This window comes from Centrocercus urophasianus, unplaced genomic scaffold, assembly GCF_019232065.1.
Source record: "Centrocercus urophasianus isolate 14NV4802_14NV808 unplaced genomic scaffold, USGS_Curo_1.0 seq_10, whole genome shotgun sequence".
In the NCBI taxonomy this organism is placed as follows: Eukaryota; Metazoa; Chordata; class Aves; order Galliformes; family Phasianidae; genus Centrocercus; species Centrocercus urophasianus.
In genome coordinates, this window is record NW_024884142.1 from 91,547,312 (window position 1) to 91,561,667 (window position 14,356).

The following is a 14,356-nucleotide window of genomic DNA, read 5'->3' on the forward strand; positions in this document are numbered from 1 at the left end:
CAAAAAACGGTGTGAAATTTTCATGTGAAAACCAGGGCATCTATATATCAAAAATAGGGTGAAACCCTGGCTCTGCATATTATCATGTACACTTGCTACGTATGTAAAAAATCCTTTTGACATCTACTGGTGATCTCACATTACCAGCATCAAGCATATGTGTTTGCAGAAGCATGGCTGGATTTTCAATAGCTGTAATCATTATTTATTTGTTTTCATCAATGTTCATGGAAGAGTAATGGACTTTCTTGTTATTGTTTAATTTAGCAGCAGAGATGAACATAAACGCTACATAAATACCAACTATTGTTTCCATTCAGAGATACAGGAGTGTCAAATGACTCCAAATAAAACAGTTCTTTAATTCTTTTAAGCGAAGTTCCCCTCTGAATCCACACATCTACTGTTATCTTTGTCATACTCTTATGTGGTCAACTTCTTACACTGTCTGAAAAACACCACTCTCATGAGAACTCCCCTGTGCACAGTTGGTGACCTTCATACTGACGTAAATTTTACCGGCAGAGAGCTCATTCTTTTTGGACAAACTGCATTTCAGCTTATACTCTGATAGTCTCCCCAGCAGACCACAATATTTAGTTATTTGTTTGCAGTGGGTATCAGAAAGAAACAGGAAATTCTGTATCTATCCTACGGATAATTCCACAACTCTTACTTACCAGCTACTTGTATATGTGAAACCTACAAATGGTAAATGATGGCCAGAAAACGCAGTGTGTGATGGTGGAGGCATCGTCTCCTAGAAAAATGATAATTGAGAGAGTAATAATCCACTGACTATTAAAAAAAATTGAGTTTAATCATGTGTGAAGTGCCAGTGACAATTTCACATTAACTGGCTTCTCAGTTATCCTCACCTACAGCTCAAATATGAAACACGCCACCTAAGTCTATCTATAATAGCATGAAATATGTAATATATATTATTTCATGCAGGTTAGCACGAAAATGTTTTTCTAATTAAACAGGTTACCACTGGAGAAAAGCAGAATACAACAATTTTTAAAAGGCAATTAACTCCCTCCTTTTTCCAAGACATTCTTAGCACGTAGCATATCTTTTACTTCCTCTTTCACATCTCCCTTCTTCACTTTTCCTTTGTATTTTGTTTTTATTTCTCATAGATTTTAAGTTTCAGAAGCTTCTACATGAAGAATTTAAAGATTAAATTCAGCATTGTAATCTATATGACAAACAGCCTTCAGTTATCACACAGGTATCCACATGGATTACATTGGTTCTGATATCATCTCTAGTGATAATGATGCAGGAATTTGAAAATAATTTTTTTTTGCTGATTTTGGAGTAGATAGTTTAAAAAATACATACTTCCTACCATTTATGTGAATTCAAGTGTGTTACCATACTCACAACATTATAACTGAATCCAAGTCTGTCAAGCCAATGTCAATAAATGTACTAAATGGAACAGTGAAAAGCTAAAAATCAACACAACTCAGGCTGCCTGGACAACACTGTTTTGTCCTCTTGCACACTTTTAACATACAATCATTGTCATGCATATAAGTTTTCCATGCAATCACTGTCTCTTTCCTCCAGGTAGAAAAACAACAACCATGGCTTTGCAAAGCTGCCTTTTACCTTCCGTACTGGGCATTCCTCATTTGCTGTATGTCATTCAAACCTTCCAATGAATTAAAAAATAATAATTCTCATGTGCTTTTCTATGATGCTCACATCTGTAGCATACAACAGATGAATACAATGTACAATAGGTGAATATACAACAGTGTACAAGTAGGTGAAACTTCCTCAGAAGATGCATATGAAAGATGGATGGGAAAACATTGCAAAGTGACACATGAAGAATTTGAGGTGACGAAACACGACATCCTATCGTTGAAGCAAAAACGTACCATATCCTCTACCATGCAGTGCATAAAGCTATTTCCCTCAGAGGTCCTGAGGTACAAGGTGTCAAAAGAAATGGTAAAAGTGTAACTTTCTCAAAACAAAACAAAACCCAACCTCATATGCAAATAACAGATTTCTGCATCCTTCAATAAATAAAAATGCATCTCCGCAGAGAGAACAGAAGGCTTTTCTCAGATGCTAGAATCCCTACCATCTGGCAAAGGTCCTATTTAAAGGCATAGAAACACTAGGACTGTTAACAATCATCAGTTGCAAAATTTTTTTAGCGAAGGTAGAACTATTTATTTCTTACTGAGATTACAGTTACTGTATGGTTGTCCTGAAAATAAGGGCTGTTACTCTTTCCCTAAAGTTTCCTAAGCTCAACCTAAGTCAGAAAACAACCTCGAAAAAATTTTAGTCAGTATGACTTGAAATGAAATCTGGCAGAGAGATGGGCATTTACAAATAGAGTGCTACAATACAATGCATTATGCAAATAAAATACAAGTATCTGCAATGCTCCACTAGAAATAGTATCCCGTAGGTGTGAATATATACATAAAATATATTTGTTATGCAACCTGGACCCAAAAAATTGTCACTGCAAATAAAATATATACATCAGAAGTAAGGTTATTACAACTTCAAAATTTTTAACTGAAATTATCCCTACAAATACATACTTGGAGCATCAGCTTCCAAATTATGTATGTGCATCTCATACAGGATCTTCAAAGCTGCATTTGATTGCTATTTGTGCAGAACATAACAAACACAAAAAAATAAACTTCCATTTACATGTATTTTTGAAGCATAATGCAAAAACAGATTTGCCGAAACATTAATTCTGTACTTACAGAATTTTTTAAGCAATCATCATCCACGTCAAAATTCGATGTATCTGTGGGGCTGCTGACTTCTGGGATGTAAGGTGCATCACAGTTTCTAATGTTGTCCCAGTCAATCCCAGCAAAAAATGGATGGTTCTTAAAGTCTTCTATCCCATTCTGTCCAAGTCGATGCTCTCTGCTGCAAATTAGCCTTCGGATGAGGTCCTTTGCACTTTCAGAGACATCTGTCACTTGAGCAGGAAACTGGAACCTCTCCTTAAAGATTAAAATAACAGAAAATAGTTTATTACCAAGTAGAAGTTGGAAAAGTCATCCCTCCAAGTGATAATTATTAAGTAGAAAAATAAATGTGCAAATACTCAAGTTATTAAAAATAAACAGTAAGGTTTCTAGGAAAAAGACTTTCCCCAAAGGATAGAAACTATTGAATTTTTTTTGTATTCCGCTTTTTCTTGTTTATTTGAATTGCTCTTAAACCACTGGATTCTACAGCTGCCTCCAGGTGGAAGAACGTTTAAGATTCTGCAGCATAAGCCAACCAACGTATCCAACAGAAAAAAGCAGCCCAAAAGGAGCGAGGCAACGCAGCCAATTCTCACTCCAGTGAGTGAACTAACAGCCGTTTTGCAAAATCCAGATTTTTAATTTTGAACTGCTTTATCCCAAAGCAAATCCATCTGCAAACCATAACCATAAACTCTTTATGTGGAAACATTTTATGCTCTACATTAATGAACATTAACAACATTATTACATTAAAAAAATCATTTTAAAATATGCCTCCAAGTTACCCTACTGCTTATGAAATTTAGCTTAGAGAGAGACAGAAAGAGAAAATGCACTAACTTTGTGGTTCATTATTTTCCCATAGGTCTCCACCAAGGACTCAGCATAAAAGGGTGTTTCTCCATAAAGCATTTCATACATGCAAACGCCTAGGGACCACCAGTCACACTCAGGCCCATACTTCCCTTTTCCATCTTCCATGGCCTGCAAGATTTCTGGAGAGATGTAGTCTGGCGTCCCAACAGCTACTGAAGATTGAACCTGTAGAAATTACATTTGCAAGACTAAGAACAGCCTCCATCATTACAGACGCTACTGTTCATGGCAACGTGTTTAAATTTAACCTAACGTTCTGGTTATAACAGAACAAACAAAACAAAAAAGAAGAAGGCTCTAAATTTATACCAGAATATTAAAGCATTCAAGACACTTCATTTAAAAGCATCCCAAGGATACGTTTTCAAGAAACTCTTATGTATATCTAGTAACAGAGAAAGAACAAAATGCCAATGCTTAGGCTCAAGTTATTCATTAATTATATTTTAAGTAACCACATAAATTCAAACTCTTTAACACTCTGGGGCATGAATTTACACCACCAGCATTACCTTCTAGACACTGTGCAAGTTTAAATATGCTACTGAAACATGATGATGATACAAGAACCGTATCTTGCCCTGCTTATACAAAAGATGCCTTTTCCAGTAAAAAATTAGAGCTCAGAGCTCAAAGCTGTTCATTCATGATGCATCAACAAACACCTACGCAGTACTGATAGCGCAGCATCCCTTTATTAATGAACTGACTACACACATCTAAAAGGCTTTTAAAATACAGTAGCTCAAACAGCACACAGTCATATCTTGAGCTGAGGCTAGCTGCAAACCAATACCACTATAATTCTATTTGATTTACAACAAAGTACCTTTTCTCTTTATTAACACATATTTTATAGGCTAGCAAAGGACTGAGCATAAAGCATTTAGGAATGTATCACTCCTTCTCATTTACCGTTCCATCTTCCATCAGTTTCAGACAAGAACCAAAATCTGCTAATCGAATATGGCCATTCATATCCATCAAGATGTTGTCTGGTTTAATATCCCTGCAAACAAACAAACAAAAAAAACACATTTCAAAATTAACACGAAAATCTACTGCATAATACACAGCTCAATCATTAATACTCAACACTGAAGAACAAAAGAAAAAAAATCAGCAGATGATAGACAATCAAATTACGTAACACAATTTACACCAAGGGTGTTTCATGACAGGACCAGTAGATTAAATCAAGTAACGTATGTTAACTGCAGTAAGGTCTGGTGCAGGGATGGAGTGCCCACAGCTCTGGGCAGCAGTGCCTCACTGCCATCTGAGTGAATTTCCTCCTAACATCTAATCTAAATCTCCCCTCTTTTAGTTTAAAGCTCTTATTCCTTGTTGTATCACTAGACTCGCTGATAAAGGAGACCCTTCCCAGCTTTCCCATTCTGCAATTTGTGATTTATGCTTACTCCATATTAATTAAGCCAGCAGTTTTCTAACAGGCTTTTACTCCAATAAATATTTTCACATATATTTCCATATGCAACAATTCACATCTCTCATCTGGCACTGAACTTAGATCCTTATTTTACAAGGTAGAGCTGTTACTACACCTCACTTTTTTTTTTTTTTCCCTGTCTCTTCCAAGCAATACTTTTATTATAACTCAAATTTGATTCGGGCACCTGACCGCCCGTGGTTCGCATGCAGTTGGGTGAGGAAGTGCGGCTCAGTTTTGTACTGAAGCTGCAACCCTTCCAGACTTTATGCCCTCCACTGTCCCACTCAACAGAACTGACAGCACGCAGAAGATGCAGAAAGTGTGAAGCAGAGCTGGAACACGCCAGCATGTCCCAGGTCACAAGCGATGTGCAACCTTGCAGCTCTCTTAATGCAAGCCCAATCTAACTTCAGCTTTAAATACTTTGTAAACACGCATCGAGTTCCTTTTAGAAGCTGGACTTAGTTCAAACCAAAAAGAAATAGGAGTCGCTTTCAAGACTCCATTTATCCATGCTCTATCTTTTAGTATATTCCCAAGAGAAATAATAATAGTAATTATTATAATAAAACCAAACTGTCTTCCTCCTACCTCAACTCCAAAGCAGCAAAAAACACAAGAAAAAGCCCACTCTATGGTCTGCACCATGCAAGAACAAGAGTGCAAACACTGGAAGCGCTCAGAAGACAGGTACTTCTTGCACAGCCACATTTGTAAGGCTCAGCAGTAACTTTAACGGAGTAATTTTTACAGCTCTTACAATAGGAGGTATGGGTTTTGAACAACCATTCTGAATTCAGCTGAACTACATTACTGAAATACAGTTTGAAAGACAAGAATTGCTGGCACCTGCAGATCAGGGAAGGCTATAAGCAAAGGGAGAGTTAGGAAAATTATCAGCCCCAGCAGAGAACAGCAGGAAGGGGAGTAATTACTGCCAGTGTAACTGAAGAGTTAGAAGGAGGTAATTATGGGGGAAACCAATGTCATAAACCCTGTATCTCCACTAAAGCCTGCAGTTGTTAGATGCCATTATAGTTGTTTAATGGAATCTATTCCAAAAATTAATAACTATGCTTTACTCTAAATCTTTAAAGAATTGTTCCTCAAACTTCATAATACTTCCTGGTTTAATACGAGCTTTTCATTCTTCAGTTTGGCTTGTTTATTCAGATGACTTCATTAAATTCCCTTTAAAATAAGTTTACCTTTTTAAGCCACAATTAAAACTCAAACATTTTACATAGGAACTCTGTTAATATAAACAAAATTCTAAAATGATACTATAGCAGACATTGGGATTATTGCCATTTATTTTGATTTCTCTGTTAATAAGGGTAGAATTTCACTTGTTCAGTAAGGCCCATGACAAAGTACTCCCTCTGAGACTTGCTAAACCCATAGAACATTCCAGTTACAAAAGAAATAACAGGAATGCATTTTTTTTTTTCCTGGATTCATTTCTGATACTAAATTGAGAGGTCTTGCATATTGAAATTCCGGATGATCTCCTGAAGCTCTTTCCAACATAAATTATCTGATTATTTTGAGATTTCGAAGTATATCTGTTCCTGACATTCATCGACACCATTCTCTGAATCACTGAATCATCGTTACCCAGTTATTCACAAGACAATAAGCACTTCTCCAAGTCTATAGCACAGGAAGCAAGGATTCCAGAATAATCTTAAGCTAAATCAGGTTGGACGTGAGAAACAACTTCTTTCTTCAGAGGGTGGTCAAACAGCAGCTTCCTAGCAAGGTGGTGGACGCCTCATGCCTGTCAGAACCCAAGAGCAAATTGGATAGTGCCCTGAAAAACATGGTTTAGCTTTTGGCTAGCCCTGAGGGGGGTCAGGAGCTTGGAACAATCTTTGAAGGACACTTCCAACTGATCCATTCTATTCTAATTTTGTTTCATGGGCAACCTCACAGATGAAGAACAGGTAAGAGAAAGGAAATTACCCAAAAAATAGAGTGATATTTAATGCAAAAACTGTGACAATTGTTAAGAAGCAACTGCGTAAGCCAATACTAAAGATTCTGCTAACAGAACAACTCACAGGCCCACACATTTGCTTTTATGTGATAAAAACCTTTCTGGCATAGAAGAACTTGCAATCAGTAGGGATCACTCTTCTCAGAAACTGTACAGTACTGATACAGAATGAACTTGGTTTCTGTTACTCATTTGCAATTTATTTACCTATTATTTTCAAAACAAAAATAATCAGGTAGAAATGGAGGAAAAGGTGACTCCTCCTCTGTAAATAATCCAAACAAAAGGCAGACAGATGGGGCAAGAGAGCAGGACGTGTTCTCCTTGGTCTGAACACTTCAGATGCTAATAGACTGTCCTCAGAAACACAGATAAGCTCTTAAAAAAGCACTAGAACTGAAAAGACAACAAAGGTCTACATGAGTTTCTAAATGCAACAATTGCAGAGTCAGCTAAGCCTGAAGAAAGAAGTGGGCCTGTCTGAAACAGGAGGAGTAATTCGACAGCACTGCTCCTAGTTTATCTTAGGACACTGGCTAATAAAGTGGTAATTCGGAGAACATTTTTTTATTTCTAATGTTAACATTAGAAAAATACAGAAATGAATTCACTCTTCTAAAGCGATCACACACATTCCAAGATGTAATCTTGAGGGCGATGCAAAACAAATAGGTTATATTATTTTCAGATGAACAGCATCTTCTTTCATACTACCAATTAAAACCAAAGTACAGGAGATGAAAAAAATAGATTCAGGTGTAACTGCTGGCAAAGAAGGACCAGACAAGATATTACTAATTGAGAATATCACAGTAAATTACATGTTCATTATGCAAGAAAATTCTCCTACAACATAAACTGAAATTAAAAAGCAATATCATTATTATATGGCTATTATTATCCATTCTTTGAGGAGAAATATCACTCTCCATCAAGTTACCTCCTAAAAAAAAAAGCCAAACCAAGATTTTACTGTCAATATACCTGGACTTCTTATCCAAAATTCCTTCAAAACATAGGGTTATTCTTAGCCAGGACAGGTTTTGCAAGCAGTTTATTTCAATCCCTTCTGTTATTTCTGACAAGCTTTTCTTCTGCACTCCTCACACAGAAATGCCACATCCATGATAAAAAAAAATAAAAATGAAGACATTTGTTCTTGGCAATATTAAAAAGAAAGGAGAAAATATGGTGCCTGTGAAGCATAAGGTATTCAGCAGGTATTAAGGCATTCAGCAATGTAATAGCTGCAATGCCTGCTTTAGAATCGCGGAGTGAAACAAGTGGTCACTTTCCATGAGGAATGCTAGTCAGTTGATTCATTTTTTCAGTCACATCTACAGCCACTGACATCCAGGAGCTTATTTCTATTTTCCATTACAGTGAGCCAGTTTATATCAAAGCTGCCATATTCTGACAACTAAACTTTATCTACATTCGAGTGAGCAAAACTAGAAATACACTCCATCTGGCAGAGAGACCAGTGTGCACTGAGCCAAATTAGATTCAGACAGTTGGCAGTTATTCTTTAGTAATCCCAATAAGATAGGCTGCACAAGATAACACCCTGAGAATATGGAACACGCCGTACTTCATTAACCGTTCCTCTTATCAAGACTCTCCCGCATCTTCTCCTAAACAAACACTCCTTCACTTTGGGTGGAATCCAGAAAGCGTCTACTTTCTATTGATTTCAAAATCATTTAAAGAACTTTGATTACAACCTTATAATTTGCATTGCACCCAAACAGTTGCATCATGTTTGTATACTAAACAAAACCTGCTTCACGTGAAGACAGACTGAAGCTCCAAAAGGAAAATGATACAGTGGCCATGTGCATAGCCTTGAAGACTAACACAAAACACTTCAGGATATATGTCTTAACAAGCGAAGAAACCACATTAAAAAGAAATGCTATAAACAACAACTGCATTTTGAACTTGCAGTGCTTGCAGTGAGGTCATTCTGGGTTGTTTTTTTTTCTCAAGCAGTATATTAATAATGTAAAACTCCTTTGTTTTCCCATGAAGCTTTGATAATAAATCATTATGTATGTGTTCCAGGAACACCCAGGAATTCACCTCTGTTAAAACAATCTCATCACTCTCTGCAGCAGGAGATTCATCTAAATCTCATTAAAGCCAGTGGACAGACTCCTGTCAATTACTAGGGAAGCTCAACAGAACCAGGATGACAAAAGTGTAGGTGTACGATTGTACTTACTGATCGGTGTGTGCAATTCTGTATTCATACCACTACACACCCTCAGCAAAACAGTCTTAGTCACACTCCAAGACTAAATGAAACATAATATTGAACTCAAGGTTTCAAGTACTAGATGAGTACCAGATTGAGAGAAATTACCTCATTTTTAGCAGATGCAGAAGCTACTAATTTCCTCTTTTAGCGCAGAGAATTTGCATTATATTCTTAAGACATACAATGCAAAGATTGAAAGCACCGAGCATGGGCAACGCAAGCAGCGAAGAATTTTAATTCCAACAAAAGATCCTTAAATTAGACATGAGAAAGCACTTGCACAATAATGACAGCAGCACACTGCAACAAATTGCTTCAGGAAATTTCATCATATCCATCACTGTATTTTTTTAAGAACTGGTTAGACAAATATCTTTCAAGAACAGTTTCACTCCAATTTCATCTCGCCTTGCAGCAGTGGAAAATTATCAACCTCTCCAAGTCCTTTCCCTTTTCTCTACAGTTCTACACTGATCTAACTTCTGCCACTCCGACAAGTCTTCTGGACACAATGCAGTATTTAGCATTGTGTATCCAACATGCTTTATGTATTTTCAAATGCTAATAAAGGAAATAATGACAAACAACAAGGAATGTGTACATCAGCCAACGCATACACATCTTCAGTTTGTTCAGGCACTAATACTCATTCCTGAGCAACTGAATTGACTGGAGTTACTGGCTTATAAATAAATGCTCTACTACATAACACCATCATGTCACAGGAGCTTTGTTTTTTACTTAGGAAAAATATCTCCCTGTGACCTTTGTGTAAATCTATTCGCTTCAAAATAATGGCCATCTCAACTATGGTAACAGTTCAAAAATAAGCATAGTTATTTTTAGAAACTGCCTACATCCACTTGCTTTTCTTCTTCTCAAAAAATAAATGACTCGAAAAATTCCTTCTGATTAGTATTCAGCTGCTACTCCTTGTAGCTATTATTTTTCATCTAAAATGCTAATCAACTGTCAGAACCAGACAGCCAAGGAGAAAATTCTCACATTCAGGCTAAACACCATCATTCTGCTAAGGATTTAGATGACATATCAAGGTAAAGTGTCTTGCATGCCTAACCAATATCTTCACTGCCTTGTCAGTTTTACAGACTGAAACCAGAAAGGCAGTGTGTCATTTTAGAAACATTTTAAACGTAGTACCTTACAATGCTGATTTACAGATATTATTTTAAACACCTATGAAATAAAAATTTAAGTTGCTTTTCTAGTAATGCCTTCATTTCCTTATGGCAGAACAATCTCAGGCATAGAAACTCAAGTAGCCAACACATTCTGGAACTGAACAAAATTTCAGATAAAAAAAATATGGAACTGAAATGAAATAGTCTGACTACCAAGCACTGGAACTGGAAAAAAAAAAAAAAAAAAAAAAAAAAAAAAAAAAAAATTTTGGGAAAAATACTTTTTTAATTTAAAAAAAAAAAAAAAAAAAAAAAAAAAAGGCTAGAATATTGCGGTAAATCTGTTTACTTGTCTTGCAGACCAAAAAACTTTACAGGTAATAAAACACAAAATAAGGCACGTGTAAAGAACTGAATATTTGATCTTTAAAACAGAAGCATCGTCAAGTAATCACTCACGCACAAAAGCTTGAGAGCTTTGCATCTTCATGCTTCTCAGATAATTCTAATACTTTAATTAGTTACTTTTGACAGTCTCTTGGGATGCTTGGGATGCAGCAAATCTAAGGCATAAAAGCTTTGAAAGATATACAAAGCAAACGTGGAAGAAAAAACAGGAACTTAAATCACCGTGATACTGCATATAGTTGAAGAAAACGTATTTCCAAGTTCTATTGGCTTAAGAGAACATGCCTTCAGCCTCAGCATTAGTAACCTGAACATTTTTGCTCTGGAAATTCTAGTTCATAAAACTCTAAACTTCGCAAGTATCTGGCAGGTAAACAGGCAAAATTGCCTTGATCATGTCTTGACATTTAATAGCACACAGGCTTATAAAAGTGGCTCAACTGTAAAATTTCCTTTTTCCTGCTCTAAAGCCTGACAAACATAAAACCCTTACTTACCCCAAAACACACAGGAATCAAGGTTAGTCATTGACACTACTGACACTGTGAAAAATAACAAATGCTGGACGGCCCTCAAACCATTGCAAAACAAGCTGCCATCCACACCGCTGATCCTTTCCCTGTTTTCTCTGCATAAGAACTCTTGCTTTTATAGAAGATTATTCTAATAAGCATGACTTCAGAACACAAGCAGCAGTTGCAGCAGGGCACAGAGTACATGTCTTCTTTTGTCTCAGAAGTATGGTAATCACAAGATCTGTAACTCTGTTGCCTTGAAACAGTCCTTCTCTCACACAGCAGTTTCAGGAAAAGCTGACACTTCGTACTAAATACTATTAACAGATTAGCTACCTGTTTTATTCTGTTGAAACCCAGCATTGTTATATGGTTTCTCTCCAATATTAGCAGCCCCAGCTATGGCCGCAGCATCGCCCAGTACCTCTTGCTTTTCATATCTGAAGACTTCACCTTCAACCTGACTCAAGAGTTAATTGTATTGAAATTCACTGCGCAACAATTTGCCCTCATTTTTTAAAGAAGGAAGACCTGGGGAACCGAAGGCTGATGAGCCTCACCTTTGTGTCTGGGAAGATCACAGAGCAGATCCTCCTGGAAGTTGTGCTCAGGCACATGAAGGATGAGCAGGTGATACAAGGCAGATTGTGCCTGACCAACCTGGTGGGCTGCCATGATGTTGTGACAGCATCGGTGGGCAAAGAGAAGGCAACTGATGCCATCTACGTGGAGTCATGCAAGGCCTTTGACACGGTCTTAAACTATATCCTTATTTCTTAATCTCAGAAAGCTGTGGTCAACACATGTACATCCAGGTGGAGGCCAATCACAAGTGGTGTCTGTCCTCCAGTGACTCATCTTGCAGTTGGTAAGAGAGCTGACGAGAGGAGCTGCCCTGCTTGACCTGCTGCTCGCAGAGAAGGTCTGGTGGGAAATGTGGAGGTCAGGGGCTGTCTTGGACAGTGTGACCATGAAATGGTAGAGTTCTTGATTCTTGGTGGAGCCAGGAGGGGGAGCAGGACTTCTGGAGGGCAGACTCTGAGTTATGCAGAAGGCTAGTAGGGGGAATCCCCTCGGCTTCACTCTTAGAGAGTAAAGGGGTCCAAGATGGCTGATCGCTCTTCAAGAAGAAAGTCTTAAAGGCGCAGGAGCTGGCTGCCCCCTGAGCCGCAAAATTAGCGGGAAAGAAGATCAGCGGGAATAGGGAGCTATTCTTAAGACTTGGGGAGAAAATCTACCTCCTATGGAAGAAGGGACAGGTGACTCAGAAAGAGTACAGAAAAGTTAAGATATGTAGAGAGAAAATCAGAAAGGCTGAACTCAACCTGGCCGCTGGGATAAAAAGAATCAAGAAACCCTTTTACAAATACATTAAGGGTCAGAGGAGGACTAAGGAGAATCCTCATTCTTTACTGGATGAGGCTGGGAACGTGACCACTGAGGATAAGGAAGAGGCAGAGGTTCTGAATGCCTTATTACATCTGTCTTTAAAGGTCACACCAAGGGATCAGGCCTAGCCAGCAGCATGGGTTCACAAAGGGCTCCTCAAGGTCTTTTCCAACCTTGGTGATTCTGTGATCTTCGGGCCAGTGCTCTTCAATAATTTTATCAATGACACAGACAGCGAGATTGAGAGCACTTTCAGGAAGCGCTCAGTGCACCAAGCTCAGTGGTGCAGTTGATACAGCAAATGAAAGGATACCACCCAGAGGAGCCTGGACAGGTTTGAAAGAGGGTTAAATGAGAACCTAATGAGGTTTAAAAAGACGAAGTGTAAGGTGGTGCAGCTGGCTCAAGGCAATCTCACATATGTGTACAGACTGGGTAAAGAACTCAGTGAGAGAAGCCCTGTGGAGAGGAACTTGCAGGTCCTGGTGGACAAAAAGCAGGACAAGCCATCTGTGTGGGCTTGCTGCCTAGAAGGCCAATGGTACCCTGGGCTGTGGAGTGGCCAGCAAGGAGAGGGAGGGGATTGTCCCCCTCTACTCTGCCCTCACAAGACTCCATCTGGAGTACTTTAACTAGGCTCAGGGCCCCTGGTACAAGCAAGACACATCAGGTTTTTTTCTGCAGAACCCAAACACTTCCCAGGAGAAGGTTGAAAGCAACGCTTATTTTATACCTTTATTCATCGAGTAACTATGTCTACACTGAATACACAGCAATAACTTTAAGAGGCCTCTGTGGAAAAAAAGTGATGAGAGGGAATGGATTGCTCTGTTAGACTACACCAGAAGGGCCCTGAAATACAAATAAATGGGTTGTGAACCAGAGGTATTACTACAGTAGACTACACAGTGTTTGAGAAAGAGAAGTTGAAGAACTTTCATTTACATATTATTAGGGGAAAAAAAACAAACAAGACTTTTCCACTTCATTTTCCGCTTCATAAAGACTTCATTTCTTTATCTCCATCTGTTATCTTCCAGTTTTCTAACAAATTACTAACTCGTAAAAGTGGAGGACCTAGCTGAAGGCATTTCTAACTTGTCCAGCTGTCACAATGCTTTTTTTGGATCCAATCATTCTACTTATAGTTTCACATTCCTCAACAGGAACTCCACACTGATTACATTCATCAGAGAAAATGACCATTTGAGTAAACACTTGAGATAATTAGAGCCTTCGTGTTCAAGGCCAAAGCTGCATGAATATTAGAAACAACACTAAGCACATGATAGACAAATAACTATCAGACAAGCGCATGTTAAGCAAGCTTTAACACAACTCGCTCTTGTTGTAACAGACTATTAGGTGGATACACAAACATACTTGCTAAAAACAGCTTTATATGAATGCTGATAAAAACAACTTTGACCGAATTTAAGTTATTAGGTTTATTTACTTAATATTTCAGTGTAATTACAACAGAACACCAGGTAGCTTGTTTGAACTCGAGAGCTTCCACTGACAGCTATTTTGGGGTTGCTGACATGTATTCTTTTGT

General features: G+C 37.9%; 1 protein-coding gene across 7 annotated transcripts in view; it reads right to left on the reverse strand.

The window, feature by feature from the left end:
• The window catches only part of CDC42BPA (CDC42 binding protein kinase alpha), a 153,193-nt gene that overhangs the window by 69,328 nt on the left and 69,509 nt on the right, over positions 1-14,356 (reverse strand). For all 7 annotated transcript variants that reach the window (XR_006171413.1, XM_042834461.1, XM_042834646.1 and 4 more), the window contains 4 exons: positions 4,548-4,641; positions 3,597-3,797; positions 2,757-3,005; positions 681-760 (listed from right to left, as the gene is read on the reverse strand). Coding sequence is in view for 6 of the 7 variants with exons in the window: in XM_042834461.1 (XP_042690395.1) it covers positions 681-760; positions 2,757-3,005; positions 3,597-3,797; positions 4,548-4,641 (624 nt within the window). In the remaining variant the exon portion in view is untranslated. The remainder of the gene's footprint in view (positions 1-680; positions 761-2,756; positions 3,006-3,596; positions 3,798-4,547; positions 4,642-14,356) is intronic.